The 22,473-nt window shown below is 52.6% G+C and overlaps 1 protein-coding gene across 4 annotated transcripts; it reads right to left on the bottom strand.

Moving 5' to 3' along the window:
- Positions 1–2,467: 2,467 nt before the first annotated feature.
- LOC128416930 (sphingomyelin phosphodiesterase 5-like) lies at positions 2,468–20,593 on the bottom strand. Of its 4 annotated transcripts, XR_008331362.1 has the most exons (9): positions 9,008–9,091; positions 7,424–8,491; positions 5,512–5,584; positions 4,570–4,710; positions 4,383–4,472; positions 3,975–4,038; positions 3,458–3,608; positions 3,075–3,292; positions 2,468–3,027 (listed from the first exon to the last, which is right to left on the bottom strand). XR_008331362.1 is itself a non-coding variant. In XM_053395015.1 (8 exons), the coding sequence occupies exons 2-8, from the start codon at positions 8,357–8,359 to the stop codon at positions 3,194–3,196; spliced, it is 1,554 nt and encodes a 517-aa protein (XP_053250990.1). In that variant the 5' UTR covers positions 8,360–8,491; positions 20,469–20,593; the 3' UTR covers positions 2,468–3,193. The 4 variants fall into 4 exon arrangements, 3 of the variants coding, with proteins under 3 accessions (XP_053250990.1, XP_053250989.1, XP_053250988.1); XM_053395015.1 differs by lacking the exon at positions 9,008–9,091 and adding an exon at positions 20,469–20,593 and having other exon boundaries at positions 2,468–3,292; XM_053395014.1 differs by lacking the exon at positions 9,008–9,091 and adding an exon at positions 12,455–12,892 and having other exon boundaries at positions 2,468–3,292.
- Between the last annotated feature and the right edge of the window lie 1,880 nt (positions 20,594–22,473).

Below are 22,473 nucleotides of genomic sequence, written 5' to 3'. Positions count from 1 at the left end.
AATTTAATAAGCAAATCCTTTCAAGCCTACTCAGAAGGAAGGCCGATCTTTTGACTGGGTGCATAGGAGTGTAATCACAGCACTGATGCGGAATGAAACCGGCTCAGTGGCCTTTAAAAATTAAATTGTAAAATGGCAAGACTTTGAAAACTACAAAACCCTTTTCATTAGGGAAATATGTTTCTTCAGTGTGTGAGAATCTGGGTTTATTCAAACATCGCCCAATGGAAGGGCCCACTCTGTATATAATATTGGGTTCGCTGTCTTAATTATTCAGTGACTAAACTATTATTTTATTATTTAGTGATTAAATAATTGGAATATAATTAATCCTGCAGTATTCATAAGATAACCAGAAACAACAGTATAAGACCCTGGGCAGGGGCTTCTCAGTTCTAAGTGAATAAGAAGAGTCAACCCAGAGAAAGTTAAAAATCCCCATGTTTCCTCTGTTGTCACAGGAGATTGGTCTCCTTCTGCAAACATGGCAAACAGGATTTCCGTCCTCCTGGCACTTCAAAGGGTGCATGAAGTTTTCCAGCTGTGACTGCGCTGTCTTCCCTGGGGAATTCCAGAGCAGAGACCTGAGGCTGCTCTGTCGCTGTGGGGAACTGCTTCTCATAGCAGCCCGACAGCCTGGGCTGGGAGTCAGTTAGGATGCAGCAGCTGCCTCTGCCACACAAGGCTCAGGTTCAGTTGGTTTCTTGCTGAAGCGACTCAGAATTCTGCCCAGCCAGAGATCAGTGCCCACCTGGCAGGGGGTGCCCACATTTTGTTCTGGTTTCCAAATGTACCTGGGGGTCCTGAAAACGGTTGGCCCCCACCTAGGCCACAGGAATGATATCAGCACTGTCATGGCTGCTATTTGTTCATCTTTTTTATCTCCCTTTCCTTACAAGTGCTTCATGCAACTTTTCTCTCTTTCCTACCTGCTCTAGTCTGTGGGTGATGCCCTGCTCCGGGGATTCAGCAACTACCTGTTTGGCAGGTAGCTCACACTGCAATCCCGCACCTGTCTGCTCAGAACAAACCCCTCCAGCCATCCTTTTTGCAGAAGATTCCTCAGGATGTTATCGGAGCTCTTATATGAAAGGAAGCAGACCACCAACCAAGACAGTTTCACACCAGGAGTTTGAGCCGAAGGAAGGCAAGTTTTTCTCTCTGCAATGATTCCATGGGGGAAACCTGAAAGGTCTGAGAAGGACGTCCCCAGATACTGTGTGCTCAGTCCCACAATGCACGTACATCTCCTGAGAGATGCTTGTGAGAGGGCAAAATGCTGCACCCGCCCCCAGCTCTCCCCCCTGTCCTCCTTCCAGCAGCCGGCAGCCCAGAGGTGCCAAGCAGCAGTGGGATTGCTGCATCCCTTCCTGCCCTGACCTGCACTCCTGGCGGAGTCACCAGACTCAACTCCTAGGCATGCCTCTGCTGCAGGTGATGGACCTTCTCCAGAAATCCTGGTTCATTTTGATTTTGGGCAAGTGGCAGAGAAGGTGATGCCAGGCAGGCATGGCGGAGGCAGGAAGGCAAGGCCAGACAGCGAGAGAAAGAGGGGTGGGGGAAGAATAGAAATATTCGAGAAAGTAAAGAAGCAGAGGGGAAGGGACAGGGCCCAGTGTGGAGGAGGAGGAGGATGGTTTTGAAGAAGTGGGAGGCGATGGGACGAGGGGCTCAATGGTACCCTGTGCCCAAAATGGACCTCCCAGAAACTTCTTGAAGCTGGCTCCCCTCCCTCAGCAAGACCAAAGGGCCAGACTTGTCAGGAAGTACAGTGGTACCTCGGGTTAAGTACTTAATTCGTTCTGGAGGTCTGTACTTAACCTGAAACTGTTCTTAACCTGAAGCACCACTTTAGCTAATGGGGCCTCCTGCTGCCACTGCGCCTCCACTGCACGATTTCTGTTCTCATCCTGAAGCAAAGTTCTTAACCTGAAGCACTATTTCTGGGTTAGCGGAGTCTGTAAGCTGAAGCGTATGTAACCCGAGGTACCACTGTAGACAGACCGCTTCCTCCTAAGAATGATAGCAGTGTAGAGAGGAAGGATACTCCAGGGTTCTCTGTCCTGCCCCCTGCAATGCCGGAATCCATGCCAGAGAAGGCAGAGGAACCTCTCCCTGCAGGCAGCCTCCAGCCAAGGGTCTCCTGCCCTGCCTGGGTCAACTGCTCACGCCATGAGACACAGACGTCTCCTTCCACACGACCATGTGCAGCCACCGGGGCAGCTCTGCTCAAGACGCGAACGGAGGATGGGCCGGCGATCTTGGCAGCAGTCAGAACTATCTCAGCAGAAGCCGTCTTAACCTGCTTTTTTACAAACAGTTAAACCTGCAGTGCTCAGAGCGGACGTCAAAGGGAACTGCGCTTATTTGGGATGGCAGTGAGTGCAGCCCAGCCTCAGGGCTCCACGGATCTCAAGAAGGTGAGCTGCTGGGACTCTGGCCAGGTGCCACTCCAAAGCCACAGGTCTTGCACAAAAACGAGCAGAAGTTTATTGAAAGGTATGAAGGTGAGCAGGTAGGCACTCACCTTCGGCACAGAGGGGCTAAGAAGTCCTTCTGCAGTTCACAAACTGTTGGGTGAAAACACAAGCATTTGGGTGGGGAAACTTCAGCCCTGAAGCAGGCGATGGCCATCATGGCAGTCCTAGAGGGTAGGCCACGCCAGCCGTGCTCCCCTATTTCCGCCAAGCTGAGTGGTGCTGCCACCCCCCAGGCACCATCCCTCACGCTTGGGGGGGCACCTTGAGTTGACAAATGAGGGTCACCCCTCCAATTCCACGCCCCACAGGGCCTTCGAGGGACAAGTCACAATCACGCCACGCAGGACATTTGTTTTTAAGCCTCAGTTTGGTAAAACCCTCGATAGCTTGCAAGTGCTGGGGGTGTGGGGGTGATGGCCATTGCAGGCCTGCCCTTTGGCCCTGGGGCAGCAACTGGGGTTCCTGAAGGTCGTTCTCAGATTGGCAGGTGGAGGGGGTGCCTCGCCCACAAAGCGGCCTGCCAGTGCAGCCCCCTCCCGCACTCCAGCTTGGCCTGAGGCCTCCTCTGCCCCAGGAAACCCTGCACAGAAGCACGGCTCCTCCTCGCCACTCAAACTGGGCCCAGGGCCTGATCCTGCTGCTACTGCTGAGCTGTGAGGAGGGCGTGTGTCTTCCGGCTCACAGACGCCTCCCTGGCTTGGCATGGGAAGAGTTCACGCTTCCGGCTGTGTTGTCAGGCGAAGCTGCAGGCCCACCGGCAGGTGGTCTGAGAAGGTGGCCAGGCGAGTGATGAAGAAGAACTTCTCCACAGCCTGCAAGCAAGGGAGGGGGGCGGAGAAGGACCATGAGGGCAGGGAGGTGAGCCCAGAGGCAGGAGCCCCTTGGGCACCCCTGCAACACCCACCTCCTCAGTTCATGAGCAAGAGAGCATTTAAGGGCCCCCCCAGGGCACTGCGCACTTGCAGCCTCTGACTCACCGTTTTCAGCTCCAGGGGGTTGAGGTGTTCCCGGTAAAGGATGTAGTCAATGCGCCGCCCCTCGATCGAGGTCACCGAGGGGTCGGGGGTCCCGTCCTCCGTGATGGGGCCGGCCAGGTACTTCCGCCGCCCCTTGGGCTCTGTGAGGGTTCTGAGAGGCAACGGAAAGACGTGTCCAGCAGGAAGGGGCTGTGGGTCTCAGGGCAGCCCCTCATTTGGGGTCCCGCACTGGGACACCTCATGTTGATAGTCCACTGCAAACGCCCCCAGAAAAGTCCACCCAGCACCTTGTTCTTCTTCAGAGGAGGGCTTTCCCCCCTTCTTATTGGGAGGTGGCCCAGTTCAACATGGAAAAGACCATGTGCAAAGTCCCGCCCTGCAAAACCCAATTTTTATCCTGTCAATTTTGCCGTTGCCCGCCCCCCAGCAAAGGAAGAAAGCAGCCGCCACCCCCAGCTCTGCCAAGTCCAGCAATCCTGCCATGGAAGGAACCCCCCAGCCCAGTTCAGCCCCTCACCTCTGCATGCGCTTTGGGGTCGACACAGCCTTGCTATAGATCTTCAGGTAATTCATCAGGGTGCCTGTGTGGGGGGGGGAGAGACAGTTGTCAGTTCAAGGTGTGGCACTTTTGCACTCTCCCCCCACCTGTTCATGCTTCGGGGGCTGCCCTCCAAGACTAGCTGGAGAGTTGGGAAGAGAAGAGGTGGTCTTTCTGCAGTCAGGCCAGCAGCACAGCCCACCGCCATCTGACTTGCCATGATGCCCCTCTACCTCCCCCCCCCCCGCAAAAGCACCTAGCCTCTGCCCAACAGCAGAGCACAGAGAGAAAAACCCATCCTTGCGCCACAGGGCAGTGCAGGAAGGTCTAGAAGCAGAGGCAAGGCCAAGGTGGGGCAGGCATGCTGTGGGGGGGGCAGAGACCCACCGATAGCCCAAGGCTTGTCCTTCCGGGGTCCGATGCGGCACGGATCTGTGTAGACGTTGAAGATCTCATGCACTTGCTCCAACGCATCCCCTGTGGAGAAAGGAGCAGGGAGGGAGGACGGCAGGTGAGGGGGAATCCTCAGACACACACCCCTTGCCAGCCCCCTCCAGGAACCCCACCTGCGTACCTGTTGAGCAGTTGTCAAAGTTGAGGTCCCCACAGTAGATGTCGAAGGCCACAATGTCCCCGGGCTGCGCATTTGCATCCTGGAATTGCTGGGCCCAAAGCAGACTCAGAGTCAGCTGGTCGTACCGGACCTGGCTGTCAGCTGGGAGAAAGTGGGAGGAGACGTCAGCCCAAGAGGGCACAGCAAGCGGGGGGGGGGTGGAGAGGCCAGAGCTCCCCTGGAGAGGCCTGAGGGACCCTCCCTCTCCTGCCAGGGATGTGGGGAGAGCAGAGCAAGAGGGCAGGAGGAGGAGGCGGCCAGGGGAGAGTCAGGGAGGGGCAGGCACACAAGACCCTCAGAGCCTGCTGGGTCAGGCCTATGGTCCAAGTTGGTGGCTCTTGCTGCCTCCTGGGGAAGCGAGTGCCATAGTTGAACTCTGCATGAAGGAGGACTTTCTTTTATCCAACCTGAATTAATATAATAATTATTATTATAATTATTAATTTAATTTATATACCGCCCTACACCCGCAGGTCTCAGGGCAGTTCACAGGATAAAACCAGAATATAAAATTCAAAAAGTACATAATCAAAATAAAAACAACAACCACCCAATAACCCCCAACACATTTTAAAAGGGCATAGGATGTCAATCAAATCAACCAAAAGCCTGGTTAAAGAGGAACGTTTTTGCCAGGCGCCTAAAGATATATAATGAAGGTGCCAGGAAAACTTCCCTGGGGAGAGCACCTCACAGATGGGGAGCCACTGCAGAGAAGGCCTTGTTTTTGTGTTGCCACCCTCCGAGCCTCTCGAGGAGGGGGCACACAAAGGAGGGCCTCAGAAGATGATCTCAAGGTCTGGGTAGATTCATGCAGCTTCGTTGGATGTCCACAAGGTATGTTATATATAGTGTCATGTGAGAGAGGGAGAAGAAGACACCCTCTCTCCATCCTTCACTTACCTTCTGGAGCGTGCATGTGGGTGCAGTTCAGGTACCCCACAATCCTTTGCCCTTGAGAAACTCCCAGTTGCACCTGAGACACACAGGAAACATGGCAGGTCAAGCATCACCAAGGGAAACCTTCTAAGGGGAGGCACTCCAGGGAGAAAACAGATTCCAGCAAGCAGCCCCGAGACCATCTTGGTCCATTCTCCAGCCCCCAGGAGACCCCCTTACAGACCTCCTGGAAAACAACTCCCGCCTCTAAATGAGGGCAGAATCTGCAGAAGGCACAGGCAGTTGTCGTCATCGTCCCCCGCCCCCTGCCATGCTTCTGAGGACCCTCACTCAAATGCGCCTTTTGCTAACTCTGGGGCTGCTGTAAGGGAACCCCAAACACACCCCAAAGGCAGGAAACAGAACCACTTTTGCAACTTCCACACCTGCAAGCGTGCACCCGCACACTCGCACTCGCACACTGGAGCAACTTTCTGATCAGGTTCAGCTTGGTCTTCCAGTTAATGTTTGCCAAGGGCTGGAGAAAGTGCAAATCTTGGACAAACAAGAGTGATTTTGATTTCGGGCAGGGAGGCATGTGGAGGGCAGGGCTAGGAAATCCTCGGACCAGTGGAGAATTTTTTTCCTGGAATGGGTCTTTCGGGTGTGAGGCCGGGTGTGGGATGAGACCAGTTCTTGGTGCTCGGCTAGGAGACCCAATCTGCTGCTGGGCCCCAGCAGTGCGCCTCCATTTCCAGGCAGGGAGGAGGGTTGCCATGAAATCAGGAGACCTCATTGTGGTTGCCCAGCTGCAAGAGAAAGCACCCTCCACCCACGCTCAAGGACTCTCTACTCTTCGGCTGCACGCACAACGTATGTTTGAAGCGTATGGCTTCACAGCCGTAATCTGTTAAGGGTGCTGAGATCTGTAGCTCTCTGAGGGGGAGGGAGGGAGGGCTGCTCCCCAGGCAATCTCTTTGCTCCCTCGCCCCCCCTCCCAGTTCTGGGTTCCCATGCTGATCAGAAAATGGCAGCAAAGTGACAAGCTCTCTTTGGACGTGGCTGCACCTAATCCAGCCACGTCCCTGCTGGCACAGGAAGCACAGGAGCAGCAGCAAGGGCACAGCACTGCCAACCTTCCTTAGCAAAGACTCCTGCCAACGCAACAGCACCCTCAATGCTGCCTGGTCCTCCCAGGACTGCCTGGGGGCAGCAGCAGCAGCAGCCCTTCAGCACCCAGTTCAGCCCTCCGGAAGTGAAATGGCCCCCCCACGTCATTTCCTTCTGTGCCAGCGACTTTGAGGGGGGCATTGCTAGGGTTCAGCATTAGTTGTGGGTCCCATAAACGAGAAGCAGGAGTCCTGCTTTTAGGAGAGAGGGGAGAAGAGGCAGGCAGGCAGGCGAAGGGCTTCCCTGCTTTGGTCACAGAAACACCCCACAAGAGAGCAACATGGGGGGCTGCCAAATGTAGGTCTGTCTAGTGTAGAGTGGGAAGGAACCCCCAAGGGTCATCTAGTCCAACCCCAGAAATCAAGCTTATTGTATTAATTTACAAATCCCTGAACAACTAGGGTCTTGTCTGAACCCTCATATCCCAGCTTGGTTACTGAGATCATCTGCAGCGTCATTGGGGGAGTTGTTGTTTGACAAGAAGATACTGAGCCTTTAGTGTCCTGTGGAACTACCTGCCACTAGAGATTCAGCAGGCACCTTCTGTTTCAACTTTTAAATACCTGCCGAAAAATTTTCTATTCCGCCAGGCCTATGTAGGCAGTTGAGAGAACATCCCCCACAATGGTCTGCTGATGTTTGTTTTTAATTCTTTTGCTTTCAACTTGTTTTTATGTTTATGATATATTTCTATGACATAGCGGTATGGAAATATTGTTGTAAATAAACAAGCAAGCCAAGGAGCCTCCCCTCCCCCGCCTCTCACCTGCACACAGAGCAGCCCTTTGGCGCTGAAGGCATCCTCGCCAGTGCCGTTGGGGTAGCAGTGGTACTGCACGGCCAGGACTGGGTAGCGGCTGGCCAGGAAGAGCCCGCTGTTCAGGAGCTTCAAGGCTGAGCAGCCCACCACCCCGAGGGTGCCCACGTCGTAGATGATGTGCTCATAGCAGGGGGCGAGGAAATGGCGCACCTGCCCCGAGGCCCGCCGGTCAAAGACCTCCTGCAGGCACACAACGTCCGCGTAGGGGGGGAAGTGGGTCGTGATCTCCCCGGGCGACCCGGCAGCCGCTCCTTCCTCTTCGAGGGGCACCTCAAGTATCACATCCCCGCTGAGCTGAGGGGAGCCCTGGCCGGACCGTGGGGGGCTGGCCTCCATGGACCCATACTTCCTCACGCCTGAGGGGCTGAAGCCAATCTGGAAGTCCCCCCGGGGGCCTGGCTCGTGAGATGGTGGGGAGCTGGAGGCCGCCCGCGCCAGCGCATGGCCGATGTGCTTGGCACGCCACTGCGTCCGCGACAGGTTGCTGAACTTGGCCAAGCCAACGGGAAGCAGGCAGAGGTTGCCGCTGACCACACTGAAGGTCTTTGCTGGGCCGGGGAGCACCCACGCCTCTGGCGGGGCCTGGTTCGGCGTGTGTTGGTAGGCAAAGGGGCGGCGGGCGGCCTGCAGGGGCAGCCACAGCAGGAAGGCCAGCAGCGAGAAAGGGGCAGAGAGGAGCAGCAGGGGCACCAAGACGACCCCCTTCCCCGCCGCCTCCAGGGCATAGGGCAGCCCGTGCTGGTGTTCTTGCTTTTCCTGGGTGGTTTGCTGCAAGGCCAGCAGCTGGTTCACCAGCCAATAGCTGGGGAAGAGGATGTGCCGCAGCACAGAGTCCATGGCCCCCAGGACACAGTTGGAGTAGGGCGACTCGCGCAGACCCATCCTAGGGCTGCAGTAGCAGCAGCAGCAGCAGCAACAAGGGGGCCTTCCGAAGGGGGCTGCTCCGGGCCCCAAATGGATCCTGGGTGGCTGGCCTCTTGGTCACCAGGCCTCTTGGCTCTGGGGGGCCGGACCCTGTGGAAGAGAAGCGGTAAAAGTGAGAGGCTACTCTGGTTAAGGGAGGCGGGGGTCTTGGGCTCAGTGATGTGGTCTGGCAGGTAGATTGTGCCTCCTCCCTTCTCTCTAAAGGGAGCAGAGTGAGTAGTTTTTTGAGGGGAGAGGGTCCAACTAGGACTTTGAGCAGGGCAGAATTGGTGCTGGAGTGAGGAAACCAAACTGGCTCTGCTGTTCACGCTCAGTCACCGTTTTTTCGACCCTACGTTTGAAAAATGCCTTCTCAACATCAGCTCTTTCTTGGCAGTTGGAACACAAGGAACATTGAGGGGGAAAGATCAAAATAGATAAAATGCCGGAAGGGCGAAGAGGGGTCGCTCTTCAGGTGCGCCTTGCAGAGACGGCTCTCCAGTTTATGGGGCTAAATAAATGCTCTTTTAAGCAGATGCAAAGAGGGGGCGTCCCAGGGGGAGAAGGTGCCCACGTGGGGGGGGGGCTGGGCTGAAGGTGCTGCTGCTGTACAGCCTCCACACTCACCCCCACCTCGGGCAGACGGGATAGCTGCCCCCTCCCCGGAAAGGGGGTCTCCCTGCTCCTTCCCGCCGATGCCTCACCCGCCTCTCCACCCAGCCACCTCGCGCGTCCAGAAGCGGAGTAGTCAGCGCGCCCGGCCGCCTCCCTCTGGGCGCGCCTTGCCTCTCGCCCGGCAGGTGAGGACTCTGAGCCAGGGCCGTCCGCCCCCTCCAGGACCCGCCTCGCCCCGTCCGCCCGGCCTCCCTGCTTGCCCGGCGCTGGCTGGCGCGCCCTCGCACCTGGCGGGCGAGTTAATGGTTAGCCAGCCTCCCTCGGGCAGCTCGCTTCTCCCTGCGGGGCATGGAAGGGACGCTCCGGCTCGTCCCGTCCAACCTTGCGCCATGCCGGGCGCGCAGCGCAAGCATCCCGGGCACTTCGTGGCGGTTGAGGGCGAGCCCAGCAGTTGGCACCCGCGGAGCGCCAGGACGCGCGACGAGGGCGGGCAGAGGAAAGGAAGGGGGACCCTGTGCCGCCCGGGATCATTATCATAGTCGCCCCGACAGCCCCCTTGGTCCAGGCGGGGAAGAGGAGCCCCCAGGGAAATCCCCACTTACTGCCTGGGGCGCCTGGACTCTGCGGGCGCCACCCCGGGCGGAGGCGCCCGCCCGCCTCCTTCCCGTTGCCGCGGGCGGGAGAGAGAACGGAGGAGCGCGGCAGGGAAGGGAGGGGGCCCGGCCCCCAAGGGCAAAGGGCCTGCCGCCACCCCACTTGCCCCACATCGGGGCAGTTCCTATAACCCCCTCTGCTCTTCCAACCAACCTGCTCTGAACAAAGCAGCCTAAATGGCTTTTTCAGGAGAGGACGTTTCCCTCCCCAAGGACCACTGCCACGACCCCCATCTACCCCAGTTCTACTGGACACCCCTTTGCAGCCACTGCCCCTCCTATTAATGTTTCATTGTATTAATTATATTCTATTTATTATATTAACAGTATAACATCTAAAAGTCCTTAAATTGAAGGGGAATACTTCCAAGGCCTGGTTGAAGAGGAATATTATTATTATTATTATTATTATTATTATTAACCTTTACCTTACTGGGGTTCTAGTCCCCACTCGGCCATGGGGCTCCCGGGGTGAGCGTGGGCCAGTCACCACCTCTCAGCAGAGGCAGATTTAGGGGAGTGTGTGTCGCTTCAGCTGCAGTGGGTGCAGAGCCTCAGGGGCACCACAGCTATGGGGCAGAATGGAAGGCAAGAGGTGGAGGGGCATCAGATGTTGGCATCACGAATGACGCTGCTGAAATTTGAGATCCCAAAGTCCAACGCTGCTCCCAGCCTAACCTACCTGACAGGGTTGTTGTGGGGGATTAACAGTGGGGGGGGGGGAGAACCACGTGTGCCACCTGGGAGAAAGAGGTGGCACAGAAATTCAGTAAATAAAAAGAGAAAAGTGGACAGCGCTGAGGGAGAGGGACCAAGAGCCTGGATCTAAGGCCGCTACTTGGAGGCTGTGCAGCAAACCTGCCCTGGGACCACCCTGCTCCTCAGGAGCCCTCACAACCTCTGCCACAGACGCACCAGCTGCCTGGAGTTTTTGAGGGCGAGTTAGGGGGTGCTGATGTAGGGTGAAACACTACCTCCCTCTAGGTGTCTCTATCCCCCTCCCCCCATATAAGCCTCCCGTGGGGCACCCCTAAGAGAGTGGGCAATGCTGGTGGACCTGGGTTCAGATCCCTTCTGTGCTGTGCCGCAGAAACAACAGGGACCCGTTTGACCAGGTTGTGGGTTTGAGTGAGCAAAGCAATTTGGACGCCACGAGCACAATGACATCAACATCCTTGTCATTAGAATTCTCCTAATCATCCTAATTACCACAATTCCAAGGCACAGACAGGCCTGCTGAGTGCCTTCGAGAGCAAGCACACCTGAGCCTGTGCTGGTGGGCAGAGGCCAGAACATCCGCTCTTTTTTCACATTCATGAGCTGGTGTAATGGCAGCACTTTTTCACTGACATACCACATTGGTGGGGCTGCCAGCTGAGTGGCTGTTGGATTCTGGCATGGAGGAGGGGAGGGGCGAGGTGCAAATGTGCCAGCAGAGCCAATCTTGCTGAAGCATTTGCACTGCGCCATCCTCGTCCCTCCATCCCAAGATGCAGCAGCGGCTCAGCTGGAGGGAGGTCAGGTGAGCAGCGCAGGCCATCCTTTTCCCATGCCAAGAGCCTCCTCATAAGAGGCTGGTTACAGCTGGATCAGTCCAAGGGGGTGTGTGTGACCCACCTAGTTCAGCACATCCTGTTTTCCACAATGGCCTACCAGACTCCCCACTGAGGGAAACCACCATTGCAGGAGTCTGAATAGATGACCCCCAGGAACCCTTCCAATGCTACAGTTCTATGAAAGAGAAGCGCATGACGACCATAGAATGGTATCCCTGGAAGGGACCCAAGAGGCCATCCAGTCCACCCCCCTGCAATGCAGGGATGACAGCTAAGGGCTCCAAAGAAAATGTTGCTCATGGAAGTAAAAATGCACCATTGAGGTAGAGCAGCAAACAAGATAAGATAAATGCTTTCCTAGTGTGTCAAAAGGAAGAGGAAGAGAATAATAATTAGGTCTGTTTATCAGCAGAGAAGATGAGATATAAAGATACACAGAGCACACTGAACTGTTTTTGTATTCAAGGAAGAGGACGTGGTTGCTAGAGGATTAACAGAATTACCACAGGTCACGAGGTGTGCGTGTTTATAATTATTTGCAAACTGCTTTTTACCTATGTCTCAAGTCCAGTGCTTTTTTCCTTTAAAGAATGTTTAGGGATACTCTCAATTTCCTACTTATATTGAAATACTGCCCCTCAATGAGGCCAGACTTAGATGCACAAAATGTACCCATGTGTCCCCCCAGAAAAAAACACTGCTCAAGGCCATTGACAGGTGTCCCACCAAAGTGACTATGGGACTCCAACTCCCAGCAGCCCCAGCAGCCAGCCTCCCCCATCCCTGGCCTTCACAGAGAACCAGTGCAGGGAGAGCCGTTTGGGCCCCTCCTGCTGCAGGGGCTGCTTAGGAGTAAACTAGCACCAGCAAGGGCCAAGGGCTGAACAGAGGAGGAGTCACATTACACAACACCTCCACCTGCAAGCTATGACCAAACCCCTCTGCTTTTGAGCCATGTTTGAGAAGCAGTGGACTCTTCTTCATTGGAGGATATTAAACAGAGGTTGGGTGGCCATTTGCCAGGAACTCTCCAGCTGTGATTCCTGCATTTCAGCGGGTTGGACTAGATGACCCTTGGCAGTCCCTTCCAACTCCACAATTCTATGAGAGCAAGTTCCTTAGGGATCTGAAGCCAGAAGGGGGCCCAGGTTCGGATGAGGCTGGAGGAACGAGCCTTTTCCCCCGTGCCCTCCTGGGCATGGACAGACCTCCTCTGCCCAAAGGGAACAGCCCCAACCCAAAGCACTCACCTCTCTGGGTGCTTCTCCAAAGCGGTCCAGAGGTAACCGGCTGGCTGCTGCTGGCTGTGTCCAGCTGAGATCCTCCCAAGAGCACCTGAGAGGAGAAGGCCTGGTGGGGAAGTGAGGCACAGCTGGGATCTAGGCAGCCACTCTAGGTGTCCTGTCATGTGTTCTAAATAGCCGGGCACTCAGTCATGGCTCATTGTGATCCAGCTGCTTCGCCAGAGAGCTCCTGAAGGGCAGGCGCTTTGGGCAATCCAGCTCAGACCTAGTGGCTGACTAACAGGTCTTGCACCCGGACTTCCTTCAACTTCCTGGTTTGATTGCAGATTAAATGCTGCAGAGCTACAAATTCGCAGGAGCCTGCCCAGAGGTAAAAGGTCTAATTATGGTCTCACGTGAGGACGTGATGATGGCAGTGGTGATAAGGCAGCTCATGTGCTGCAGCCGGAGTGCAGTGGCAGGCGAGTGCAGGGGAGGGTTTTACACTCCAGGGAAAGAGGGCGTTCTCTCCAGGCAAACAGTGTCCTGCCAAGCTTCAGATAATGAGATGCAGATTATTTAGGAGTGAGCACATCCCAGTCATAAACACATTTGCCTGGAAGCAGATTTCCCTCTTCCTCTTTCCTGGCATGGCACTGAGAAAGTCATCAGCATCAAACGTATGTTAGCAGAACTCCTTGCCACCACACTCCACTTCTGATGCCAAGCTTGGTGTTTGTAGCTGGCAGAATAGCTGACACACACCTCCACCTGCCGGGTCATGCAGCATTCAGGCCCCCAAAGTATGCCATGTTTTGCTTACTGTCTTTGGGACCTTTCAGCATTTTCTAGACTGAATTCAAAGCACCAAACTGGAGCTGAAATGTTGCCAGTGAGACTCTGCCTCTGGGGTGGGCATTTTAGAGTTTGCCAAAAAGGTGCTTCAAATTTGTGAAGCTTCATATTAGGAGCTGAAGGTGGAAGGAGAAACAGGCTGCTCAGGATTACTCCCATGATGAGGTGACACCTTCCAGATGTTGCACGTTCTGTGTGTGGCTGCAGCCAGCTAATGGTTCTTCTATATGTTTGATTATCTTATCTTTAACCATGCTTTCCACTAGTTTTCCAGGGACAGACATTAAGCTAACTGGCCTGTAATTTCCACAATCCACCCTGCATCCCCTTTTAAAAATTGGCTACTTTCCAGTCCTTGGGTATAGAAGGTTATAAGTTACATATTTTTGTTAGAAAACCAGCAGTCGTGTGACCTATTCAACCAAGAGCTACCACCACCTTTCCCCCATTCCTGGTGAATTCTGAGTTGACTTGGAGGATGCATCTGCTTTTAACACCGGTCTTGAAAGACCTACATTGGCTCCCAGCATGTTTCCGAGCACAATTCAAAGTGTTGGTCTTGACTATGCTACCACTCAGTGGATTTGTAACTGGCTGACTGACCGAACCCAAAGGGTGCTCATCAATGGTTCCTCTTCATCCTGGAGAAGAGTGACTAGTGGGGTGCCACAGGGTTCTGTCTTGGGCCCGGTCTTATTCAACATCTTTATCAACGACTTGGATGATGGACTCAAGGGCATCCTGATCAAATTTGCAGATGACACCAAACTGGGAGGGGTGGCTAACACCCCAGAGGACAGGATCACACTTCAAAATGACCTTGACAGATTAGAGAACTGGGCCAAAACAAACAAGATGAATTTTAACAGGGAGAAATGTAAAGTATTGCACTTGGGCAAAAAAATGAGAGGCACAAATACAAGATGGGTGACACCTGGCTTGAGAGCAGTACATGTGAAAAGGATCTAGGAGTCTTGGTTGACCACAAACTTGACATGAGCCAACAGTGTGACGCGGCAGCTAAAAAAGCCAATGCAATTCTGGGCTGCATCAATAGGAGTATAGCATCTAGATCAAGGGAAGTAATAGTGCCACTGTATTCTGCTCTGGTCAGACCTCACCTGGAGTACTGTGTCCAGTTCTGGGCACCACAGTTCAAGAAGGACACTGACAAACTGGAACGTGTCCAGAGGAGGGCAACCAAAATGGTCAAAGGCCTGGAAACGATGCCTTATGAGGAACGGCTAAGGGAGCTGGGCATGTTTAGCCTGGAGAAGAGGAAGTTAAGGGGTGATATGATAGCCATGTTCAAATATATAAAAGGATGTCACATAGAGGAAGGAGAAAGGTTGTTTTCTGCTGCTCCAGAGAAGCGGACACGGAGCAATGGATCCAAACTACAAGAAAGAAGATTCCACCTAAACATTAGGAAGAACTTCCTGACAGTAAGAGCTGTTCGACAGTGGAATTTGCTGCCAAGGAGTGTGGTGGAGTCTCCTTCTTTGGAGGTCTTTAAGCAGAGGCTTGACAACCATATGTCAGGAGTGCTCTGATGGTGTTTCCTGCTTGGCAGGGGGTTGGACTCGATGGCCCTTGTGGTCTCTTCCAACTCTATGATTCTATGATTCTATGACCTTTAAAGCCCTAAACGGCCTCGGCCCAGTAGACCTGAAGGAGCGTCTCCACCCCCATCGTTTTGCCCGGACGCTGAGGTCCAGCACTGAGGGCCTTCTGGCGGTTCCCTCGTTGCGAGAAGCCAAGCTACAGGGAACCAAGCAGAGGGCTTTCTCGGTAGTGGTGCCCGCCCTGTGGAACGCCCTCCCATCAGATGTCTGGTAAAATGAGATACAGTAAACTATCTGACATTCAGAAGACATCTTAAGGCAGCCCTGTTCAGGGAAGTTTTTAATGTGTGACACCTTAGTGTGTTTTTGGTCTTTGTGGAAGCCGCCCAGAGTGGCTGGGGAAACCCAGCCAGATGGGTAGGGTACAAATAAAAAAAATTATTATTATTATTATTATGAAGGCATAAGCAGAAAGGCCTGCAAATACCCCCCCCCAGCCTTCCATAGGCCCTTGCAAGTACAAGCTGCATCACAGTCACACACACACACACACACACACACACACACACACACACACAGAACCGAAGACTTGGCTGTCTGCCATGCTGCCCCCAAGGCTGAGGAGGAGAGGCAGGCCCCCACCTGCTCACCTGAGAGTTGGGATGGTTCCAGGAGCAGCATGTTTTCCCACATGTGGCAATATAAATGCAGATGTTTATTGCATCTGCCCAGATGTTGCACAAGCGCCTCTTGCTGCAAACGCTTTAAGGAGATCTTATCTCCCTGTGTTTCTGAGATGATATTGTTGTGCATCACTGATGGGCCGTGGGGTTCAACAGCTGAGAGGCCATGCAGGCTGCTCAGAGGCAGCCCTCCCTCAAAGCTAGATGATGACTCCACAGACAGTCCCATCCCTAGTGTGCACATAGGTGCTGTGATGCTTGAGCCTCACTCCAGCTCTGAGGAGAATGGCATCAGGACAGAGTGGGCACACAGAGCAAGGAAGCCCCTGCTTCCCCAGGAGCTCCAGGTGGGCTTCAGGTGTCCATGAACTCTGGGTCTGGGCTTCTGCATCCACCTTCCATGCTTTTGCACAACTCCCATTCTTTTTGGTGTCACTTGCACAGTGGCTCATGTCCAGCACCTAGTCTCACCCTCACCCTTTTCTGGCAAGACTTCCAGCCCCTTTCTCTGCCAGGTAACCTCCCTTTCCAGAAGAGAGTGTAGGTGGTTTTATTGATCTGTGGATGAGGAATTCATCTCCCAAGTTGCTTGCTGCCAAAAAAGATTGATGAGATATGAGCTGAGGTTATTTTCAGGCACTCTGCCTGTTCTTGTCACGTTTATCTCACACCTGGTATTTAATGGGGAGTTATGAAACAGGATTTGGCCCAGGGCCCTTTTCTGCTGAGCCAGCGGGGTCTGCTTGGATGTGGTTCTGGGAATCCAGTCTTCTTTGCCAATGTGGGCACTGGGTGGCTTGCTGACCCCCCCAGGCACAGCTCCACAGAGGGCTAGGAGGGTCTCAGAAGCAATTTCTATCAAGTCCAGGTTCATTTTTAAAAAGCTAAATATCACCTGACATGCACTCTTGGTTACCCGCATTGGAATCTCTTTCCCTTCATGACTGACTCTACTAATGAATGGTAATTATTTAACATCTTCCTCAATTACTGTGACAAAGGTGACACAGTTCTCTCCATGTTGAATGTGTGGCATCCACCTTGCTTGGTCAACATGCTTTAGGGTCAGGTTGTGGATGCCAGAATCCTGGTGTGCCTTCTGGCCACTCAGCACCTTCCTCTGACTACCAAGTTGCCTTGGATCAGCTTCCGTACCCGCCGACTAATTCATTAAGAGCCCTGTTGGCAAGGCCGACCCTGGGGAGGAGGGCAAGAGGGGCGTGCGCCCTATGACTAGATGGCTGGGCTGGCAAATGGAATCTTGACTTCTTCATCCTCATCGGTGTGGCAGCATCCTGCACTGCGCCTGAGGGCTGGCTGAAGGGGGTGCAGGGCACACACTCTGCTCTCACTCGGCAGCATGTTTCCAGCCATTCTCTGGACCATGTGGAAAGCCTTGGGGAGTGAACATGACTGGGCTTTTAAAAAGAAAAAAAGTAGAAGGGAAGGTGAGCCAACAACCAGGCCACCTCTGCAAATTCCTAAGAAATCTGTACCCCACAAAAAGTCATTTGCAGCCAAAAACCAGTGACCTCCTGCGCAAGAAGACCAGTCACCTTTGTTGGATTTTAACTCAGGGCTCCTGTTGGTTTGAAACACTGACTCCAAAGGTCTCAGGAAGATCCTTCTTGCATAAGGAATGAAAATACAGAGGGCCAGTCCAGTGGGACATTCCACTGCGCAAGCTGAAAATAATCCTCTAACGACAACATGTACCTTGTCCCTAGATCAGCCTCTGTACTTAAAAATTGTAAAGTCACCAATGGAATGCCAGGTTTTAAAATTGGATCCAGAGGATATCCAGAAAATTGCAGGCTAGTAACATCTCTCCAGGAATGATAATAAAATTATTATCAACAGAATTACCAAACGTGGAGAAGAACATGCCTTACTAAAGTGGAACCAGCATGGCTTCTGTGAGGGCAAGTCCTGTCTCAAGCCCCACATTGGGGAAAATATTCCTGCATTGTAGGGGTTGGGCTAGATGACCTCACGGTCCCTTCCAAGTCTACAATTCTATGATTCTGTCAGCTGGGCTCCCTTGCACAGGAGAGCTTCCCTGTGGATCTTGGCCAGAGTGTGCTCTTGACTTCCTTATAGATTCTGAACCAGATTAAGATGTTTCAGGGGCTTTTGAAGTAAGCACAGCCTTTGCATTAGATTTGTGTGGTGGACTGAGGCAACATGCCCAGAAAGGGGTTAAAGTCTAACAGGAAGGCATAGCAGAAAAGTGAGGCAATAACTTGAACAACTTCTGGAGGAAGGGCAGCCATGTTAGTCCGCTGCATCAAAAGCAACAAATAGCTTTGTAGCACCTTGACAATGGGAAGAAACTTTTATGGCATAAGCTTTCCTGGGCGCTCCCTCAGGTATCAATGTTCAAAGTGCCAACGTGGCATCATATTATTGAGTTTTCTTTTTAAGGGTTGCTTTGAATGTCCATACCTGAAGAAGAGCTTGAAGATTCTTTGAGGATTTCAAAAACTACTTGGTGCCACCCTATTAGTTGTTCTGAGGGCTTTGTTTCATTATTGTTATTGTTGCTACTGCATTTCTATACCTTTATCTGAGGATCACAGGGAATGTGTGTGTGTGTGTTTTGCTTGGTGTCTAAACCTAGTGAGGCCGCCAGTTGAGCCCCCCTGTGGAGATGTGGAGAACATTTCACAAATGGGGAGCCACGGCAGAAGAGGCCTTTTCTCATGTTGTCACCCTCTGGACAAATATTTTGTGGATGGGGCACATGAAGGGCCTCAGAGGATGATCGCAGGGTCTGGGTTGGTTCATATGGGGAGAGGCAGTCCTTGAGTCATTTAAGGCTTTATAGGTCAAAACCAGCATGTTGAATTGGGCGTGGAAACTAAATGGCAGCCAGTGCAGCCAGGCCAGGATCGGTGTAACATGCTCAAACTGTCTTGCCCCAGTGAGCAACCTGGCCACTGAATTTCTGAACTGTCTTCAGAGGCAGCACCATGTATAATGCATTGCAGTAATCTAACCAAGAGCACAGACAGTACAATCCTGTGCATACTCAGACGTAAGCCCAGAACCAGAACATTTGCAGTACAAAAAGTTAGGGGGTTTAGCCAGCAACTATGGGAGATGCACAGCTTGCAGCTGAAGGAGTACAACTGCCCCCAAACTGTTTTTGGTGCCTATGGTATGGTACAATTGTACTGTGAGCATAAAGCACAATGAATGCACAATGAGAAGGACACTTGCCCCTTCTCCCCTCAGGACAAGAAGCCCTTTTGGTGGCAGCTGTGGGAGGGAGACACTGATGGCTGGATAGCGGCATCTTCCCCAGCTCCTCCTACTTCTTCTCCCTTCCCCTCCAGGCAAGATCTGTTTGTGGTCTCGGAATGGAAAGGGGACAAGATCTCTGTCTGGACACCCACAGTAGTCTCCCCCTCAGATACTGATCACTTGATCCTGCGCATGTTTAAAGGAAGCCCCACTAATCCAAGGGTGCTCTCCACCAAACAGGTGTGCATGAATTGGTGGCTTCTGCCCCTCCGCTTCTCATGGTGGGGGCAGGGAGGGGGTGGACCATGGAGAATGCAGAGGTCATGTGGGGGCTGGGAGTGTGTGTGTAGCAGTGAAGGGGTTTCCAGTTCTGCTATGACTCTGAAACAGCAGCAGCAGCAGCAGCGAAGGGCCCCAAAGCCTGTATGGCTCTGAAAGCAGTCCTTCACCTGAACTGCACTCTGGTCAATGGCCCTCACAGAACTGTAGAGTTGGAAGGTGTCCTAGGGGTCATCTAGTCCAACCCCCACAAAGCAGGTATAAAAATCCTCCCCATTCAAACCACCCTTGCCATCGGGCCCAGGAGAAAGAGGCAAATGATGGTGCACTCCAGTGAAGGGGAAGGGAGCGGGTGGTGAGGAGGGGGCCACATGCCCCAAGCCTGGTAAACATGTGCTGGGTCCACGTGCTGGATCCTGATAAGGATCTGGTCCACGGAGCCAAAAAGGTTCCCCACCCCTGCTCTGGGCCTGGAGGGGGGAAAGGAAGCAGAAACATTGGCTTCAAAGAGGCTGTTACGTTAATGTCAAGGTGTTGAGGGGAATGAGTCACAGCCTTGGCAAACCTCCCCCAAACCCCAGGAAAATCCCAGCAGCTCTGTGGCCAGGACCTCCAGGACCCTCTGGAAGAAGGTGGGGAGGAATTGGGCTGGAGAGACTCAAGTTCAAGCCCAGCCCTTTTCAGACATGGAGCGCGTAGCTGTGGCTCTCAGCCTCAGGCCCTCATCTGCGCAATGAGAAGAACGGATTCAAGAGGACTAGGGCGCACGGCAGGAAAGCTGGACCAATTACCTGGACGCTGTCTTTGAGGCCTCTCTTCTCCAGTTCACTAGCTATGATGGCTTATGCCAGGGGTAGGCAAACTGAGGCCCGGGGGCTGGATGCGGCCCAATCGCCTTCTCCATCTGGCCCACGGATGGTCCGGGAATCACAACGTGTTTTTACATGAGTAGCATGTGTCCTTTTATTTAAACTGCATCTCTGGGTTATTTGTGGGGGCTGCCTGGTGTTTTTACATGAGTAGAATGTGTGCTTTCATTTAAAATGCTTCTCTGGGTTATTTGCAGGGCATAGGAATTTGTTCATTTTTTCCCTTCAAAATATAGTCCAGCCCACGTGGTCTGAGGGATGGTGGACTGGCCCACGGCTGAAAAAGGTTGCTGACCCCTGGCTTATGCTCTGCCCTCCACAGCTGTGGCTGGGAACCACAGATGGGGGGTGGGAGTTGCTCTTGTGCTCGAATCTTGCTTGTGGGCTTGCTAATGGGGCCTGTTTGGCTTCTGTGAGAACAGGATGGTGGACTACATGGGCCCCTTTGGCTTGATCCAGCAGACTCACCTTATGTTCTTATGAGTTATGGTTCACCTTCAACGAAAGGAAAGCAAAAGCTAAACCAAACCTGTGAATTACCTACCTTAAGCAAGAGCTCCACCTGCTGCCATCTTTGAAAAAGCCAGTTAACTGCAGTACCTCCAGTGAAGCGCCTGGCCTTGCGTTTATTGTAAACATTTGGTTAGACCACAAGATGTAATGCTGTAATATAATAAGAAATGTATGTCTAAAGTATAATACAAAAATTTATTAAGGAATTATAGACATTTATAGAATGTATATATAGTAAACATGCTTAAGCAAGAGCAATGTAGAGAAGCCCGAAAAGGGGTGGAGGGAAGTTAATTTGGATAAGACATGGGTAGGCAAACTAAGGCCTGGGGGCTGGATCCAGCCCAATCGCCTTCTAAATCCAGCCTGCGGATGGTCCGGGAATCAGCATGTTTTACATGAGTAGAAGGTGTCCTTTTATTTAAAATGCATCTCTGGGTTATTTGTGGGGCATAGGAATTCATTCAGAGATGCATTCCTCTCCCCCCCCAAATATAGTCCGGCCCCCCACAAGGTCTGAGGGATGGTGGATTGGCCCCCTGCTGAAAAAGTCGGCTGACCCCTGGGATAAGATATAGATTTAAAGGAGAATAATACTGTTAAGCTGTATTGTGTTTAAGATATTTGGAAAAAATCAATAAAAATTATTGGGGGGGGGGAACTGACTGGAGAGAAGGCAGCTGGATTATTAAAAATAGTATTTGCTTGAAAGGCAGTTTCCAGAAAGGGAAGGGGCAAAGTTGTCTTCCCATCCACTCACAAGGCAGAGTTATTGTTTTCAACTACAATGCATTGCATGTGGGGCTGGCCTGAAAGAAGGTTCACGGGCTACAGCTATTTCAAAATGTCCAGAGGTCACATGACCCTGGCTCCTGAAGACCTGAACTGGATCCCCATTTACTAAGGGTGTGAACTGGGGTGATTTGGGGAAGCTCCCCGCATTTCCAAGTTGGATTGGACCAGGCAACGTAAGGTGGCCAAGGAGCTCCTTAAGTTTCTGAGGAGCTCTGTAGTTTCAGCTCTCCAAAAAAAAACAACAAAACAAAACAAAACCCCGCAGCTGCCCCCTGCCCTTGTCTTCCTCCTGACACTAAACTAAGCCTGGTAATTTGGAGATCCATTCAAGGCCGGCACATCCCAGGCCAGATCCTGGCCACGCTCACTGGATTCCTCAGTCAAGGGTGGCATTTGCTCAAGATTGTAACTGGAACAAATCATTTGGTTTATCAGTGTTCAAAGCTAAATGGTGTTGGGACAGCTTCTATAACTTAAATAAAACAACTTATGTAAGGTGAAATATGTGAAGATAAAATAACTGAAAGCAATTGGATGTAATGTGCATCAATTAATGGTGTCATGAACTAATATAGAACATTGACAGAGCAATTAATCTGAGGAATTAACATGCTTTCCTCCAAAGCAGGAGAAAACAAGCTTGCTCTATCTGCCATGTGACAGCCCTTCAGATATTTGTTCGTTTTCGTTCATTATAAACAAACAAATAAATAAATAAATATTATTCTTCATTGGAAGTTTTTAAGCAGAAGGGACCCCTGACCATTAGGTCCAGTCGTGACCGACTCTGGGGTTGCAGCGCTCATCTCGCTTTAACTATTACTACTACAACAACTACATTATTTGTGTATATTTATTTATGCCCCATGTTTTTCCCTACAATTAAACCCCTGTGTTGCAAACAATTATCAGTAATATTATTTGGTTCTATGTTTATTTGGACTTATGTTTATTTGGTTCTATGTTTTCAAGATAGGGACGCAGGTGGCGCTGTGGGTAAAACCTCAGCGCCTAGGGCTTGCCGATCGCACGGTCGGCGGTTCGAATCCCCGCGGCGGGGTGAGCTCCCGTCTTTCGGTCCCAGCTCCTGCCCACCTAGCAGTTTGAAAGCACCCCTAAGTGCAAGTAGATAAATAGGTACCGCTCCAGCGGGAAGGTAAACGGCGTTTCCGTGTGCTGCGCTGGTGCCGGCTCGCCAGAGCAACTTCGTCACGCTGGCCACGTGACCCGGAAGTGTCTTC

This window comes from Podarcis raffonei, chromosome 7, assembly GCF_027172205.1.
Source record: "Podarcis raffonei isolate rPodRaf1 chromosome 7, rPodRaf1.pri, whole genome shotgun sequence".
NCBI lineage: Eukaryota > Metazoa > Chordata > Lepidosauria > Squamata > Lacertidae > Podarcis > Podarcis raffonei.
The sequence above is the reverse complement of the archived record's forward strand: the minus strand, read 5'-3'. Positions and strand labels throughout refer to the sequence as shown.

Excerpts from the sequence above, each read along its gene's own strand:
- LOC128416930 (XM_053395015.1), bottom strand. The coding sequence starts at position 8,359 with ATGGGTCTGCGCGAGTCGCCCTACTCCAACTGTGTCCTGGGGGCCATG. Across the intron at positions 4,473-4,569 it reads CTTTGACAACTGCTCAACAG|GGGATGCGTTGGAGCAAGTG; the intron begins GTACGCAGGTGG and ends CTTTCTCCACAG. Across the intron at positions 3,293-3,457 it reads ACCCCCTGGAGCTGAAAACG|GCTGTGGAGAAGTTCTTCTT; the intron begins GTGAGTCAGAGG and ends CCTTGCTTGCAG.